The sequence below is a fragment of the Tamandua tetradactyla genome, chromosome 18, assembly GCF_023851605.1.
Source record: "Tamandua tetradactyla isolate mTamTet1 chromosome 18, mTamTet1.pri, whole genome shotgun sequence".
NCBI classification, from domain to species: Eukaryota; Metazoa; Chordata; class Mammalia; order Pilosa; family Myrmecophagidae; genus Tamandua; species Tamandua tetradactyla.
The window spans coordinates 46,476,732-46,495,131 of record NC_135344.1 but is presented as its reverse complement, the minus strand read 5'-3'; the positions used below and the strand labels follow the sequence as shown (position 1 = coordinate 46,495,131).

Sequence of the window (18,400 nt, the reverse complement as noted above, 5' to 3'; positions counted from 1 at the left end):
TGGTATCATTTCTATTCCAATATTGTGCAAAACAGCCATACATTCTTTTTATTTAGCCAAACAGATTGTATTCTATGATGCAGTAACTACAACAAATATAGCACTGCATGCATGTGTTTATTTGTGATGGGTTCAATTTATTAGTAATGGCACTGTCAACAGAAATTTAAGAGGAGGGAAGTTAAGCTTTGATTTCCCTTATAAAAGGCTGATACACTCCAACTTTTAACAAGAGGTTGGAGGAATAAGAAAAAATAATAATTTGCAAAATCAGTGTGAATTTTAGCAGCTTGGAATTCACCCTGAAACAATGCTGGGTTTGACTTGATGCTTGAATAGAGGTGATGAGGCAAGTGGATAATGAACAACTGACATATTTGGGCCATAACTCATTTAGCTAAAGACAGTAATAGTCTGGCTATTGTAGGAAACTAAATAAAATCCATCCCATCACCTAGAAATTTATGACCTACCAGTGACTTGAGGATCCTTGGGAATGATCAAATGTCTGCTTTCATGTTTGGTGCTGATGACTAGGCTTCCACGTGGCAAGCATCTGAAATCTGGGGTCAGAGGGGCTATTCTGAAGGCATCTTAATGCTTCCACTGGTTCCCACGTTCAGTTCTGCTTTTCCAACTGGTGCCAGTCAGGGTCTTAGTAATTAAAATATTTCAAAGTGTCCCAGTTGATTCTGAGCCGATGAGATGGTTGATCTAACTTGCCTTGTATACTCTCTCAAGTTCTAGTCAAGACCCTCCAATCAACTGGGGAGAACTTTCTCACTTTTTATTTTCTTCTTGATTTGGTTTCCCTTTTCATCATACTGGGGTATGTATTTTGCCCCAGAGTCAAGTCTCCTTTTAGGCTCCCTGGATGTTCGCCTTCCTTCCATATCCACAGTTAAATGGTGTTTGAGGTAGCCATAGCAGTTTAATTCAGCAGGACAGGCTGTGGTGGCTGGGGAGGAGAGGATCCCCTCCTCTTGAACTCTTTTCTTTTGGACCTGCGTTTGGAAGAGGGCCTCTGCCCAGCTGGCTGCCTGCATGTAGCCACTATTGTGATTGTCAATGAGTGGAGCTGAAAATATGGATTCACACTCTGCCTTTTCTCTTTTCCTGGAGAAGGCCAGGCCTTTTCACAATTGAGAGAGGCTGGGTGCCCGTTTTCCTGCTGAATTTCCCTCTGAGGGGGTGTCTGAATGTCACCTGTGATGTGCCATGAAGTTTTGGATGCAAGGCCATATTTCCATAAAGATGTCATCATTTTGGTGTGACCTACAAATAATGGACGAGTTTCCTAGCTAGTCAAGAGCTTAAGATTGGTCACCCTTACAAGAACATCTCTCAGTGGGAAGAACTAGAAGTCCAATTCCAGAGACTACTGGAGAAAGAAAGCAGAGGCAGACTTTATGTCCTGACTCCCCTGCTCTCAACCTCTTCATTGCCTGTGTGATTCTTATTAAAGTTTCAGCATTGCAGTGGAAGGGCACATGACATAGTTCACATTTTTTTGATGTAACTAAAATCTTATATGATTTCTTTTATAGAATATTGAGGGATGTAGCCATGTTATTTGCTATGTAGAATTTCCTGGAGAAAGAGAATGGTCAAGTCTGAGAAATCCTTTAGGGATAACGGCATCTGTCTCATGAAATATTAAATTCAGCCCTGGACCTAACCAGTGCACTACATAGTCATGTGTTTCTACTTTTCAAAGTGATTTTTGAAAATATCCAGGAATTTTCCCACTAATCCCATGAAGAAAAGTTCTCCTGAATTTTATTTAAATAATTCTTCCTTATCTTGAGCCAATTATCTGTTCTTTTAGAAGGCAGGCCAACAGTGGCACTAGGCCAATGACTTTAAAACAAATGACCCTGTAATACTCCAAAATAAGGTGTCAGAGGAAAGACCAAAGTTTCTCAAACTCTTGTCTTCTAAACAGCAGTGTCATCCACATTTACTCAGCACCTGATTATAGATGAAAGGACCCCTCCTCTAAAGATGGCTGAGGGCACACACCCACATGTCCTTCCGTAAGGACAGGAAGCTAAATAAAACAAGTCCAAGAGAGAACGGAAAGTCTTCCCCACACCCAAGTTGGGAGACACTGCATTTTGCAGATGGAGGTCTGTGCTGCATCCTGTGCCCTGCAGACTACTGAGTGTACTAACCAGACCAGGATGCCGCTGACAGTGGTTCTGTGATTCAGTGGGGCCTTCCTAAGCCTGTGGTGGGTTTAGGACCTTTTCCCTAAAGAAAAATAAATAAATAAAAACACTGGGAGGTGAAGTGGGCATTTGCCGCCTCTGCCCTGCATTGAGAGGGTCTTGGAGGTCCAGGGTTGGGAGATGATAGACACAGAAAGCGATTTTGAAGAGGGTTAGAGGGCCACATATTTTGAGTCTGGGAACGGGGAGGAAAATGAGACCCAAGCCAGAGCAGACACCATTTGAACCACAAATAGACCACACAGATCACCTGGGTCCCAGGGAATGGACCAAAACAAGGACGTACAGGCCATGTACCTGAGCCCTCAGAGGTGCTGCCCTGTGCTCTGATGTGCCAAGTCAGAAATGTGGGGCTCAGGTAGAAGCCTCGAGGTTAGAGACACAGATGTAGGAAGAGTTTTGAATTGTTTCACTGCACTGAATGGTTCTCTGCAGTTTTGTTTTCAGACACATGATCCTCCCAAACTGGGAACAAGCATATTGATGGAGGGACTGGCTTGTAGAGCCTCCCATGTCGGTCTGTGTGCCTGGACCAGAGGGGAGTTTCAAAAGGAAGAAGGTAGATCAGTAAAAAAGGGAGTCCTAGAACCTGTCCTTCTGCCTCCCAGAGCTGTTCTGAAGAAGAGGGTTCCCTTCAGGGTGCTTTGGAAAGTACAAAGCACCTCACCAATGGGAGGTTACAGTATTTTACTTTCTTTGTTGCCAAATTCCCGGCTAGGGAATTTGCACATTCATACAACAGAGGCAGAGGTTGGATCCCATTCAAAGGACTTGACCCTACTGAGCCTCAGTCTCCTTCCGAACAATGAGGGCAGAAGTATTGGCTTTGGGGTGGCTGTGAGGGTTTGAGGTGCCTTATGGCAGGTACCTCAGGATCCAAGTATCAGTTCCTCCCCCCTTCCCTCCCTGGGACCAGTGCTGGGGGAAGGAAGCTGCCTGCAGATGCTCAGGGACTGCTATGTCGAAGTCACGTGAGGTTCTAGGCACATAAATCACACCTACCTAGTTGTCTTGCGCTACCACTGACCGTACTCCCTACCCACCATGATCCGCCCCACCTTGGCCTACTATAATTAGTAGACCAGACTTGTCTTTACCTCCTTTCTCCAGAGTGCTAGGTTAATGGGCTTGCCCCTGTGTGCATGGAGGCTAGCTTGTGAACTAGGTACTTGTCTAGTGTCCTTGCAACTCCAGACAGAGACCCAATGAGCTAGACTCTGTTTGGAAAGGGGGATGGCAGTTTTGTCTCACCTAGGATTCGAGGTGTTGCTGAAAACTCTGAATCCTCTGCATTCCTGAGCCACCTCTCCTTCTCATCTGTATAAGTCCCCAATTGTTTAGGTTCTCCCAGGAAACAATGGAGAGAATGTAACCATTGCCCAGCTGGCAATGGTGCCAGTTGAGCCCTATTCCAGGTTTGTTAATCTCAACATTAAAAGAATGTAGAGAGGAGAGGGTCAGTAGGGATAAGTAGTAAAGTTTATTAAAGAGAAGTGTATACGTTAAGGAGGTTAACGCAGACATGCCCAAGGGAGGGACAGACACTGAGTGGTCTAGCTTCTTTTACAGGAAAGTTTTACTGGTGGCAGGTTTCCACAGTAACTTTTGAATACTAGGTGTTATCTTTGTTATAGAAGGACATAGCTAGCAGAATTTGTGGTTTGTTGTCACATACCTAAAATTTGTCTTTGGGCAAATGTTTAACAATTTTTATGACCCTATGCTTCCTATCGTTAAGAATTTGCTTTGGGCCCAGGATTTTATAAGCTTTTATGGTTTTGGGGAGGTTTTAATGGTTTTGGTAGGTTTCCGGGGCTTTGGGGAAATTTTTGTCCCAGGAAGTTTACAGCTGAAGTTTGTAGTTTGTATTATTTCCTTTGGAACTAGATAAGAAACAGGAGACTTGCAAGTGTCTGTTAACTCTTTCAGATCTGAATAGGAGGCCAGGAACTTAATTGTCCTATTTTGTCCTGCTTCAAGAACTTCAGTTTCACTTCTTTCCTCCCAGACCAAACTCCAACCTCATCTGCAACTTGATTCATGTTAGGCAGTCTACTTTTGCGTTGTAACCAATTGCTTTCTGTTTGCTTCCTACCTGGTTAGGATACTAATGTAGCCAAAGACTACCTGGTTAGGATACTAATGTAGCCAAAGACACAAGAGGGAAGCGTGGCAGGGCTCTGCTGTGCCAAGGAAACTGGCCAGACCTGGGGCTACTGAGAGGGCCCAACACTATAAGGATTTCTGAGAGCAATCTCAGAACCTGGAGAACCTGAACTGTATCACCAAAAGGCCATCATTGTCCTATGTACCCCGCCTTTCCCTGAGTCTGAGTTAGGCAGAACCTGGAGACCTGAACTGTATCACCAAAAGGCCATCATTGTCCTATGTACCCCGCCTTTCCCTGAGTCTCAGTTGGATGGCAGGGATTTAATGCAGGGGCCCTCTGCACCTGTCAGACTAGCTGACTCTCCTGGGGATGATTAGAGTGCAAATTTGGGTGACTCCCACAAAGACTCTGGTTCAATGAGTCTAGGTTGAATCCAGGAAGTTGGAGTTTAAATCATCCAGATTTGAGAACCTTTGCTTGATTGTTTGTTCAGGTTTTATTTCTTTAACTTTTTTTTTAATTTAAAAAAGTTTTGGACTTATAGAAAAGTTGTGGAACTAGAAGGTTACCTTATATCCTTCATTTAGCTTCCCCTAATGTTAACACCTTGGATAATGACACTACAGTTAATCACAATGAACAATTAACATTTCATGACCTTTACACTTTTGAAAAGTACAGTTCAGTTATTTTTTTTTAGAATGCCCATCAATTTTGACGAAGGATTGTCGGAAAATATCCTGCAAGACTTCAGCAGGCACGACTGTTTCTAGGGCAGGCTGTGATTCAAACATCTTGGCTCAAATCTTTCTCTACCACTTACTTGCCTTGTGCCCTTGGGTCACTGACTTCCTCTCTGTTCCAGTATTTGCTCACTTATTAAAGGGCAATAATAGTACCCATCTCATAGGGTTTCTGTAAAGATTGAATGAAATAATCCCTGTAAACACATGGATTTAAATGTGTTTAAATTTAACAGCAGCCTCCATGGCCACTATTCTCGGATTTGGCCCATCTTGAGAGCACATTGTAGGATTTATGAAGGTTATCATTTCTAGGTGGGGGAGCCAGTGGAAGCGGGTATTTGGGATTTCCCTGAGCCCCCAGATACTCCACTGCTGTAGGCTTATGGCAGAGGCACCCATGTCAGATCCCCCTGCACTGCTGCATCACGAGGTGCTGCCCCCAGTGCCTGGCGTACAGAGTGTCTGCTTGTACAGACAGAGTGAGCCTCCCTGTCCGAGGGGTATAAGCACCCCCACTGTCTGCTGTTTGTGGAGCAACTGCCAGGGAGGGGAGTGAATCACCCGTGAAAGATGGAAGGGAGCTACAATTCAGCCAGAGCATTCAAGCCTGAGGCAGAAATGAGGAGTGGAGGGGGCCAGCCCCCATACACATCCACCAACACTTGAGAAGATCTGTTAGATGGAAGACTTGTTTCTACTATAGAAGTTAGGGTTGTACAATTCCATATCTTGCCTGCCCCTGTTTGCTAGTCCTCTCATTCTCTTATTTCCTGAGCACTTTTTTGCTTTCCAGAAACTTTCTGAGCAAGGGCCAAATTCCTGTCCTGAAAGGGTCTGCTTCCCTGACTGTTTCTGCTCACACTGCGTCCCTTCAGCTCCCTGCGTCCCCCGCTGGTGACCCCTGAGCCTCCATCCCCACAGTCATGTCAGGGTAGACACATAAGTAACATTTCCTGACTGAATGAACCGACGAGCAGACAGATGGATAAGTGGACACCCAAAGAGGCCCTTACCATGCAATGACTTGAATTAGGGGACAAAACTGATTTCAACTGACTACTTTCGTTTCATACATTCTTTAGAGTAGTAAAATGAGTTAACTTGGACTTTTTAACAAAGGAGGGAGTATAATTCTTAAGGTATTTTTCATTATGCTAAGGGATTACTACATTTCTAAGGTAATTAGCTAGATCATCATGAAGGCCTGTAGAAAGTAGGATTTCATAAATGGGACAAATTTGTCTGCGAATACCCACTTTTCAAGGACATGTCTAGCATGCAAAGGGAACTAAGCTTGCACTGGCTTTTTCCACAAAGCAGAGAACACAGGAGCCCAGGTGGGAGAAGTGCCAGGTTCCTGACTCAATTATTTTAATGAACCAAACACTACAGTTCAGTTATAGAACAAAGCAAATGTATGAAGCGTTAAAAGAAGTGCCTATAAATGCTCTCTCAGGTAAGATGCCCGCTGATCTGAGCGGTCTTCTGTTGCCATTTGGGCTAGAATGAATGAATATTTAAACACACAAAGATGACAATTCATAGACACGTGTCCCTTCCACCTTCTCCTAGGTTAGCTGGTGGAAGCCAAGATGTCCTCCTAATATAGCATGGGCAGTATTTTTATCTTGGTTAAGAGGTCTTAGCAGTCCTTTTTGTCAAGAATGATAGATGTTTTATCTTATTTTATGCCATTAAAATTATCTTTCTTTAAAAAACATGTTAAGGAGTGTTTGAAGAACATTAAAGATTATTACAAACTAGTATTTTTATTGCTGTCCCCTAGAACAAATTCCATTACTTATTTAAGTGTAATCTGGCTCCAGCCAAGTCTTTGGAGCCAAGCATTTTGTCTGGACAAGTTAGACACTCAGTCTGGAGCTCAAGAAGCCAGGCGTGGGTGGTGGATGGAACTGGTGCAAAAGCAACTGCAGATGGACAGCTCTGGGTCCCAAAGCCGGGCTTGGAAATGTAGCAGTGTAGGGTGACATTATTTCAGGGCAACCCTCGTTCCAGACCCTTGTGTCTCTATAAAAATCCATACTTGTTGCCTATGAGTCTTCTGCTAGAGTTTCCGTTTTTTGAGTTAAATCCAAATATAAATGGCTTCTCCATAGATTATTTGACTGATCGAAAATGGATTAGGTGTTGGCCCCTGTTCCAAGTAATTTATAACCAGATATCAGCAGCTGTTAATTCCACCATGGTCCTCATCTTTCAGAGCCTTTGTCCATAGGCTAAGTAGCTTTTGCTGGGGGATGACGGAGGCATAGAATATGGGGCATTACCTACAGAGATACCCTGGGCGGGACCTTGGCCTGGGGGTAGATGAGGAGGGGGCCTAGAGGACCCAGCTCCCCTGGTCCTAGAGGGGCCAAAGGAGAGGGAAATTGAGTCTGGCAAAGAAAGATGGGAAGACATTAGGGTGTGCTTTGCTTTCTCCACACTGATCTGGGGCTTCCCCAGTTATCTCAGGGACTCTGGCTGATTTGGGATTTCAGGTGGAAGTAGATTTACCTAGGAATACAACATTACAATTTATCAAAATAGAAACAGAATAAATACCCTAAACTCTGTCTTTAAAGAAATATAGAGAAGACCAAATATAATTTATGAATTAAAGAAACGTAATGAGGTGAACTTTCAAATGAAAGTATGTATTTTGAAATGGGTAGCTGCGTCTCCTTTCACCTTTATCCAGCCTTGATTTTGACATCAAAATTGATCAGCACTAAACAATGGGGAAAAACATCATGCCAAGCTAAACACAAGCAGATTTGAAGTCAGTTACATGTGAGTGTCCCTCCAACTGTCAATTGTAATCCCCAGTGAAGGTGGCTACTGGCCCCGTTTGAACCTCCTGTGCCTCACAGAGAACAGCCAACAAATCCATTCTGAAGTTTGGCAGCTTTTTGCTTGGTTGTTACTGGTTATTTTAATATTCTCTCCAGAGACCCTTTGATGAACTCAGACAAAGACCTGCAATGCTCATGGAGGGGCTTGTCCCAGCGTCTACCCCTTGCCCTGGATTCTGTTAACACTTTATTATCACTGGCATCACTGCTGCTCCTGCACATTTGCAGAGTCGTTAGACCTTGCTGAAACCCTGTCATGCCCTATCTATCTAACTTACATCATTAGAACTCACATTTTCCTATGCCCTGTACTACTTGTGCTTGGATACATTCCTTATGCTGGCAAGACACCGAGGTGCCAATATGCCAGCCCCATGTTTGCAGTTTGCACCCAATTTTCGGAAAGCATGAGGGTGGGCTTCTCCCTCCTCTTCCTCTCTTTAAAATTCCCCTTCTCCCTGCCTTCCAGGTCAGCCCCTGGGGTATTTTGGGGTCAGCCCTTTGCAGCCCCAGTACTCTTCCTGCCCTGGAAGAAAGCTGCTGGCCCTGCCTATCAGGGTGCTTCAGCAAGACCAGGACGGTGCAGAGCGTCTCTGAGCCTTGTGGCTTCCCTGGGCAAGCAGGGGATGGGGGATTGGGGTCCTGACTGCCCTACGCCTCACCGCTAACACCTTGTTCTCCTCTCACCCCTGTGACTGACCTGCCGGTGCCACTGCAGTGAGAAGGACCCTGAAGAGCGGCCTAACTCCAGAAGAAGCCAGAGCACTGGGCCTGGTCAGCACCTCTGAGTTGCAGCTGTGACAGCTATGGGGTGACCTAGGAAGTGTACCCCTGGAGGGTACAAACTCTCACTGGACAGAATCCCCCCAGTGGGGAAGGGAGACTCTACATGACATCATGCAGTTCTGAGAAGGAGTGCTCGTGTCGAGGTGTCACCAGATGGCTTTTTTTTTTGCCCGATATGCATTGACATGGATCATTGGAAGTCTCTGTCATATGATATCTTCATCGTGTCAGCTGTATTTCTCTTGTTTCATTGAGACCTGGCTTAGTAGTTCCAAAGTGTGATGACTTTTTTTTTTTTTTTTTACAAAGACCATCCCTTTTAAGCAGCAAATCATTTCTGTCACAGTTATTAAGATACCACGAAGCAATTTGATTCACGGACTGGGTCTCCACCACACCAAAATGTCCAGATGTAAACTCCAAAATTATACACAGAAGAAAGCACAGATTGTTTGCCAGTTGTGGATTTTAGATGTACTAAATGTTTATACAAGTTCATAAATGTACACGTTTTAAATACTAAATAAATAGAGTTTAATGCCATAACCAGAAACATTTATTCTTCTGAGTGTGGGCCTTTAGCTACCTGGGCTTATCTCCTTTTGATCCAGCAAAACCCCTTCCTCAGTTTCAAAAGAAGGACCCTTGCTTAGAATGCCCTTCAGGTCCCATGGGTTTTGTATTTTTTGTTGTTAGTGGAGGTGGTGGTAGAAGGAATAACACCAAAATTGATTCAATTAGGCATGATACCTTATCCAGGTGGTTGGTTTTCCTCCACTGTCATGTTGAAGCCAAAATTAGAGTGGCGTTTTAAAAATCTGAACTATTGTACAACTCACTTCTTAGGAAAAAAATTCATTTTCTGAAAAATGTACTAAGTAACCAAACAAAATGGGAAATTTTAAGCTTGTCTACTGAGAAGCTCAGAATCACAAACTTAGCACTTGTCACTCAAGTACAGGTCATCAAGAGCTAAGGTTTCCAGAAGGGAAAGAGCTTCAGGGGTCTCTCAGCAGAACAGTGCTGAGAAGCTGGTTCTCAGGTAGGGGCAGAGCCCTTCCCCTGAAACCCCTTGGCCTATGGTCACATGGCTTCTCATGAAGAACTTCTGCTTCTGAAAACGGGAAAGCTAAATTATTGCAGCAGATATTTTTAGGGGTGAAAGAACATCAGGTCACTAATTCCACTGTCTTGCTTTCAAAATCTCTGACTCACACTGCTGACTCTAGGTGTACATGACCTTGAGAGAAAATGAAGTTGTGTTGTCGGCAAAGCCAAAGATAGTATGCTCACTTCATAGGCCTCTGTGACTATGTCTCCCCTCCTTCTGCATCCCCACCGATTGAGAGACGGGGAGCTCTTTTCTTTCAAGCAGGAATAAGTCAACTACTACTTGATGGACTTAAGCTCTGCAGGAGACCCTGCAACCTGCCAAGAGTTAGGTCTGTAGATTACACCTAATTGAGTTTATGTAACCACTTTCTTATTTAAAAGGATACCTCGGGTATTAATATTTATTTTCCTTAAGGTTCTAAATAATGTGTATAATACCCATCTGTGGTTTTGTGGTTTTTGAGACCATCTGCCTGTTGTCCTGGCACTGAATGCAGGCATGGAATATCATTGGATAGTGATGCACAAACAAAAGAAAGATGCATTTTTATCACACCATTTAGTGAACAAATACTTTGAAGCTCTTCCTGGGGCCTTTGGTACTCTGAGAATTACTGCCTTAGGAAAAAGGTGATAGCTAGAAAGAAGTGACTGAATAAATGTAATTCTAATTTTATTGTAGGGATTGAAAAAATTCATAGAAGCAGCAAATAAGGTCAGTTCATTTTTAAGGTAACAACCAGATAAAGAGGGCCTCTTTTTGGGGGAACAATATCTTGAATGGTCCCAATGTCAGAGGTTCTTAACCTAATCTGCACATTGGACTTACCTGGAAGGCATCAGGAAATACTGATGTTTCTATCCCATCACCAGAGATTGCGATTTAATTGGTCTGGAGTGTGGCTTGGGCTTTGGAATGTTTAAAAGATCCTCTGTCCTGATTCTAAGGTGGGAACCGCCATTGAGAAGTGGGCTTTTTTATTTTTTGTTTTTCTCTTTTTGCGGGGAAGGGTGTTGGGTTGGGAGACTGAAGATAGTGTTTTTGAGAATTTGGCAAACCAAAATATAGTTTTCCAAGAGAGGACTGGTTTTTACTCGCCATTATGTACTTAATCAACTAGTACATAATTTGGCAAAGCCTTACTGGCACTGATCCTTGCCCTCAAAGCTAGATGGGCAAGACAGTTAAGTTCTTACTAAACATCTTTTCATGCCCAGAAACGGGTGGACCATGGGAAGTGGTGAAAGTGGCCAGCTTTTGCCTTTTCCCTGTTTTTCCACCTGGAGAAATGCCTATCAACTCGGTGCCAGTTAAGGACAGTTAAGCTTACTGTAGGTGAATTCAGAGACCCTGACCACAAATGTCAAGGGGCTGTCATGATGGGTCAGTGAGAATCCCGGTGACACTGCTTACAGGGTAGAACTAAAACCTTCTTTCTGCATCATTTCTCCTCCCTTTGGATTATTCAGGTCCTTTGAGGAAATAAATCTATCAAAAAAGCGTAAGAGAATATAGAATAAAAATCAATCTGCATCTTTAAACTTAGTGATTTAGATTTTAGTGAAACCAAAGGATTTTTCCTATTGCTTATTCCCCTCTCCTTGTTACCGCTTATTTTGACTGCCTCTATTAGGGTTGTTTTTTTTTCTATGACAAAATTTGAGTTTTATTCTATTTCAATGAGGTATTAGTAAGAAATGTTTGCTTACTAGAAGGAGAAATGCCCCTGAAAGAATCTTCAGCATTTCTTTGGCATAGGACAAAGGAAAAATTAGAATGTGTTGGCAGACAAGGAGGAAACATTTAGGGGAGATGACCTATGAATACCATCTCTCTCTCCTGGGGCTTTCTTCTTCTTTTTTTTTTTTTTTTAACATTTTTTTTCTGCATCCCCACTTATTAAGAGACAGGGAACTCTTTTCTTTCGAGCAGGTATAAGTCAAATACCTGAAACATTATATTAAAAAAAAGCAATAAATTTCAAAGTACATTGTAACAAATAGTTTCAGAGTTTGGAAAACAGATTTCAGAGTTTGGTATGGGTTACTGTTCTATGATTTTAGGTTTTTCCTTCTAGCTGCTCCAAGACACTGAAGATCAAAAGAAATATCAATATGATGATTCAGCAGTCATAATCATTTGTTTGATCCTATCTTCTCTGTTATAACTCCTCCTTCTCCTTTGATCCTTCTCCCAATCTTTAGGGGTATTTGAGTTCTGCCCTTTCTAAATTTTTCATGTTGGAAAGCTGCGTCGTTAATACGGGATGGGGGATGAAATTAGTTGATGTTCTTGGAAAGGCTGGCACCTCGGGGCTTCAGGACTTATGTGTCCTAGGAACCCACCTGGAGGTCGTTTTCTGGAAGGTAATCTCAGTATGTGAAACTATTATAAAATCTCAGATCAAGTCCTAGGTGTTCTTTAGGAATTATTTAAAGAATAATTATTTTAGAAATGCTTTTGGTTTGGGTTTGGCAAAACATATTAATTAGCAATACCTAGCTAAAGCATGTGCAAGAGGAGCCTCTAGAATAGTGTCTTGACTCTATCTGAACCCTCTTAGCCACTGATACCTTATTTGTTATATTTCTTTTCCCCCTTTGGTCAGGAAGGCATTGTCTATCCCATGGTGCCAGGCAAGGCTCCTCCTGTCAGTCATATCTCATATTGTCAGGAAGACTTTTATATCATGTCCCATGTAGTGGGGAAGGGAATGATTTTTCTTGCAGGGTTGGGCTTAGAGAGAGAGAGGTTACATCTGAGTAACAAAAGAGGTTTTCTGGAAGTAACTCTTAGGCATAACTATAGGTAGGCTTAGATTTTCTGCTACAGAAGTAAGCTTCACAAAAGAAGCCTCAAGATCAAGGGTTTGGCCTACTGGCTTGTGAGTCCGTAATACTTGAGACAGTATCAGGGGTTTCCCTGGTGGTAAAGCTTAATAGTCATATTTTTTCTCCTGTCCCTCAAGGGACTTTGCCAATACTTTCTAAGTAACTTCCCAACACACTCTGGGATGTATCCAGGTATTATCCTAAGCTATACAGAATTACAAGCCCTTGTTCCCATTCTGGGCTCCATATATTTGGGTTGTTTAAATGAGCTATCCAGACAGGTGGAGTTAGATTAGGTGCTAAAGAAAATTTAGGTTCTGGACAAAATAAACCTCTCTTCCTTTGGTCTCATGGAGTAGGTGAAGTTCTAAAATGCAGACCATGTCATCCTTACCCCTTTATTGATTCATCTTAGTCCCGACCTGATCAGCTTCATTTTTTTCTCTAACTTAAGCCTGCTCTTGTTTTAGGTTTCTTTAACAATTTTTTTTTAATGTAGCAATGCTGACTTTCAGAGCTGCTGAACTCCAACTCTGAGTCTTAGCTGTCACCTAGGTAGCCAAAGTTCCAGGGAGATACCAGGTTATACATACATAGTAGAGCATCTCAAAATCTAGAAATAAAGTTAACAGCTCTGGGTTAAATATGACTGCTATAAGAGCTTATTATTCAGGTTTTTTAATTGAGGAGATTACATTTCTCTAAAAGACCCTTGAGAAGTATTCTTGTGCTTTTGCTAAGTATGGATCAAAATTGCATAACTGCCAGAAAAGAAAGGCAAACACTTTTCTGCTAATGATGCCTAGGTTTTGGTTACTTTGAAATCTGAAGGTTTTTTCCTTGCTATTTTAAAAGTAATCTACTAAGGGATTTGGGAATGAAGGGGATTTGGGAATGAAGTAATCTACACAGGGCTTTGGAGAGCTTAAGGCCCAGCTTTGTTTTATTCCAAGTTCATCTTTCAACACAGAGCAGGCCGGAGGAGGTGGAACCAGAACTTTTCAGGTTCTGACTGATTTCCAGACTTCTCCCAATGGGTGGCTCCCACATTGTCCTGCTCCCAAATCCACAGCTTTTTCGTCATGGCCCTGAGATGGTATCACCAAATAATCACTGTAGAAGGCTGAATAATATCCATCCAAAAATATCAGGCCCTAATCCCTGGAACCTGTAAATGTTATAGGGGAAAGATGTGATTAAATTAAGGATCTTAACATGGGTGGATTATCCTGGATTATCTTGTGGGCCTCAAATCCAGTCATGGCATCTTTACTAGAAGGAAGCAGAGGTCAATCTGACATACACGGAGGAAGAGAAGGCAATGTGAAAACAGAGACAAAGATCAGAGTGATGAGGCCACAAGCCAAGCAATGCTGGCAGGCACCAGAAGCTAGAAAAGGCAAGAAACAGATTCTCCCCTAGAGCCTCTGGAGAGCACTTTGATTTCAGCACCTTCAGTGGTGAATTCATTTCATGATTAGTGAAAGTGGCATTGAACTTCTGACCTCCAGAAATGGGAGAGAATAAGTTTTTGTTGTTTAAGCCCCTTAGATTGTGGCTATTTAGAAACTAATACAACTGTAAGCCACAAATATACATGGAGAGTCAATTAAAGAGGCAACCCTATGCCAGGGGCTAGGAATCCAACTGTGAAAAGGAAAGCTATGATCTCTTGCCTTGGAGAGTTTAACTGAAGTCCTGGGAAGCTGTCACCACAATTAAAATTTTAGAATAACCAATCACTATGTGACTATTTTTTTATTTTATAAGAGAACTAAGTAAAAAATAAAAATACCCAATTGCCCAGGATAAGAGATGAACGACTTTTCAATTTCAGTAAAGGCACATGATACTAAAATGCCCCATCAATTTTGTCAAAAAGATAGTTTGATAGAAAAATCTGCTCTATTTGCTAGGCAATTTATAGGAGGAAAATGGACTTTCTGAGTGATTTTTTAAATTGTTAAAATATTTATTGTAACCATCTCTGTGCAGGCATTTATATGTATCACCTTTATAATCCTTATAACTGCTGTACATTTCCACTTTACATATGAAGAAACTGAGCATGAGAGATGCTGAACAACTCTCCCCAAGGACCTATCCTGACCCATCTCATTAGTTCCTTGTTATTTCTGTTGTTTTAGAATTCTTAAGACAACTTGTTAGTTGGATATCAATAGTCAGATATGCTTCTGGGCACAAAACATGCAGCACAGACTAAACCAGGGATGAGTCTGGTGAATAGGGGACCAAACTGTCGCCATGTTTGCCACATGCCTTCCCCATTGAGAGAGAAACGCTGAACCCATTGGCCTTTCTTGAGTGAAGGTAACCTCTTCTTGGTGACTTAATTTGGGCATTTTTATAGCCTTGCTTTAATTGGGACATTTTCTCAGCCTTAGAACTGTAAACTAGCAACTAATTAAATTCCGCCTTTTTAAAGCTATTTCCATTTCTGGTATATTGCATTTCAGCAGCTAGCAAACTAGAACAGATTTTTGTACCAGGAGTGGGTACAAAATTTGCTGCAGTTTGCAAATACCAAACATGTTGGAACAGTTTTTTAAGTGGATAAGGAGAGAACTTGGGAGGAGTTTTGAGGAACTTGATAGAGAAGGCCTAGAATACTTTGAAGAGACTGTTGGTAAAAATGTGGACTCTAAAGACACCACTGACCAGGCTCTAGACAGAAATGAGCCATGTGTTATTGCAGACTAGAAGGAAGGTGATACTTGTTTTCAAATGGCAGATAATATGGCAAAGGTGACTAGTAGCTTTGGCTGGAAGGCAGATTTCTAAAGCCGTGAACCTGGATATTTAGCAGAAGAGATTACCAAATTAAATGTGGGAAGTGCAGCCTGGTTTCTCCTCACAGCTTATAGTGAAATGTGACAGGAAAGAGATAAGCTGAGAACTGAACAAAGTAAACAGAAGTTGATGTTCTGGAAAATTCTGGGTTTCCATTCCAGAGAATGGTACCCCTTGTGAAAATTTGGCCAAATGTGGAACCAGTCAGACATTTCAGAGAAAGCCAGGATTGGACATGGAGTTATCTAGGAAGGATTTGTGGAAACTCCTTATGTCTGATGGGCATGATCCAAGGCTACCACATAGGAAGCCAAGGAGAGCACTGTGGAATCTGTATAAAGAGAACCACTGTCAATTGGGACTAAGAGGGAAAGAGAAGACACATGGGGGAAAAATAACTTAAGAGGCAAAGCCATGGAGGCTGAGGTCTGAAGTCAGAAAGCCTTGGGCCAGGAGATCAGACCCACATAAGCCTAGGGAGAGGGTGAGTTTTCCCTGAAGGCAGAGAATGAGCCTTCTACCTCATTGCAGTGGAAGAGTCATGCTGTCTCGGGCCTTGGAGAAGGTGAAACACATTCCTTGCTGTTTGGGGAGAGCCTGTCTGCCACCACATGGAGGGGTTGAGCATGAACCCTGGAGATGGCAGAGAGCACGGGTGCAGCTCTGATCCTTGGAGAGGGTGGAGCTGAGAAAAAGGTGGTCTCCCCAGTCTCCCAAGGTTGCATTTGGAGAGAAGCAGGCCTCTGTGTAGGCCCTTGGAAAGGGTGGGACTGCCGCTTTCTAAAGCTGCAAGGATAAATGATTCTCAGACTTTGAAATCTAATGGACTTTGTCCTGCAGGATTTTGAAACTGCTTAGATCCTGTGTTCCTTTTTCCCTATGGAAATGTGTATATGTATCCTATGACTGTTCTTCCTTTGTGTGTTAACAGCAAATAACTTGTTTTGAGTTTTCACAGGTGTAGAACCAGAGGAAAAATTTGCTTTAGGACTGACCATGCCTGTAACTGACTTTTTGTACTGCTTTTAACCTTGTATTGTATGTGTAATGTTACTGGAATGGTTTAAGGTTTTCTGATATTGTGAAGGAATTAATGTATTTTTGTATATGGGAAAAAAAAAACATGTCTTTTTTAGGGCCCAGGGGGTGGAATGTGCTCATTTGAAAAGATTTATGTACCCTAGAAAAGCCATGTTTTATCCTAATCCCTATCAGTACTATATGCTGGAAACTTTAATTAGATTATCTCCATAGAGCTGTGACTCAAACAAGTGTATTAAACATGATTAGGTGATGTGTCTCCACCCATTCTACTGGGACTTGATTAGTTTACTGGAATCCTATAAAAGAAGAAATGTTTTGGAGAAAACTTCAGAATGCCACAGAACTATGAAGCAGAGAGTCCATTAGTCTTTGGAGCTGGAGAAGGAAAATGCCTCCCGGGAACGTCATGAAGCAGGAAGCCAAGAGAGAAAGCCAGCAGACTGTTGCCATGTTCACCAAGTGCCTTCCTAGTTGAAAGAGAAATGCTGAATGTCATCAGTCTTCTTGAACCAAGGCATCTTTCCCTGGATGCCTTAAATTGAACATTTCTATAGACTTGTTTTAATTGGGACATTTTCTTGGCCTTAGAACTGTAAACCTTGCAACTAATTAAATTCCCCTTTTTAAAAGCCATTCTGTTCCTAGTATATTGCATTCCAGCAGCTAGCAAACTAGAACAGTCACTTATACTGGAACTCAGTACAAAGTAGCTGGAGGTAGACCTGGCTAGAATTAAAGTAATTCAATCAACTTTAGAGCCCTTCTTTGGCTCAGAAGATGGAAATGAAAAGGAGTACATTCACGGTTCAACCCATCTGCAGAAATGCAGCCTCAGTGGAAGGAAATAGGTTATACAGGCTGACATCGCTCTGGCAGCAGGTTGTATGAAAAAACAAGTTGTCTCTCTTTGGAAGAAAAAAACTGCCTTGAAATTGTAAAGGTTGTGGACATTAATGCAACTTTTTAAATCAAAATGTGTATTTAAAAGATCATTGATTGTTGAGTTAAACTTTATGGGTTTGTGTTTATGAATAAAAGCTGTAAGAAAAAAAGTTGTAAATATTTAGGGCTTGAATTCTGCCTGTTTTTAACTGATATGATAATATTAAAAGTGGATACCCATTTCTTTTAATTGACCTGTGTGCCAGTTTGAAAGTAATATGTACCCCAGAAAAGCATGTTTTAATCCTGAGCCAATCTTGTAAGAGCAGCCATTTCTTTTAATCCCTATTCAGCAGTGCAGACTGGAAACTTGATTAAATTATCTCCGTGGAGATGTTACTCACCCAATTGTGGGTATTACCTTTGGGTTAGATGGAGATGTGATTCCATCCATTCCTAGTGGGTCTTAATTGGATTGCTCTAATCCTTTAAAAGAGGGAACATTTTGGAGAGAGTCAGAAATGACAGAAACAACAGGCTAGATAAATGAAAGACGCATCAGAGCTGACAGAGAGAGCTGATATACACAGTCGGAGAACAGTTGTTTGAGAGAACAGAGACATGGATGTTTGGAGATGCTTGGAGCCCAGCAGACATACTACCCCTGTCCCGGGTCCCACCATCGTGCATGCTCATATCCAGGCCCAGCCCCCCACTCCACACCTGAGCTCATGTGCCAGGCCTCCCTAGCCCCCTGGAGCCCATGCTCTGTCCCCACGCATACTCGCATCTGCATCCTGGCCCAACCTGACCCCCAACCTACATCAGCACGCACTTACAACTTGTACCCCCCACACCTGTGCCCCACCCACCATACCCAAGCACTCCTGAACCCCGTCCCCATGCATGTGTGCACCTGTGCCCAGACCCCCTATGCCCCAAACTCTGTGCAATAGTATTCACAACCTTGCACTTCACATGCTCTCCCGC

General features: G+C 42.5%; 1 protein-coding gene across 4 annotated transcripts in view; it reads left to right on the top strand.

Annotated features, from left to right (window-relative positions):
* Positions 1-9,463, top strand: part of FHOD3 (formin homology 2 domain containing 3) — a 511,807-nt gene extending 502,344 nt beyond the window's left edge. The window contains exon 29 of one of the 4 annotated variants that reach the window (XM_077135588.1): positions 8,661-9,463. In XM_077135588.1, the coding sequence (XP_076991703.1) occupies positions 8,661-8,743 (83 nt within the window). In that variant the 3' untranslated portion in view covers positions 8,744-9,463. The remainder of the gene's footprint in view (positions 1-8,660) is intronic. The other 3 variants (XM_077135589.1, XM_077135590.1, XM_077135591.1) reach the window with 3 other exon arrangements.
* Positions 9,464-18,400: the final 8,937 nt, after the last annotated feature.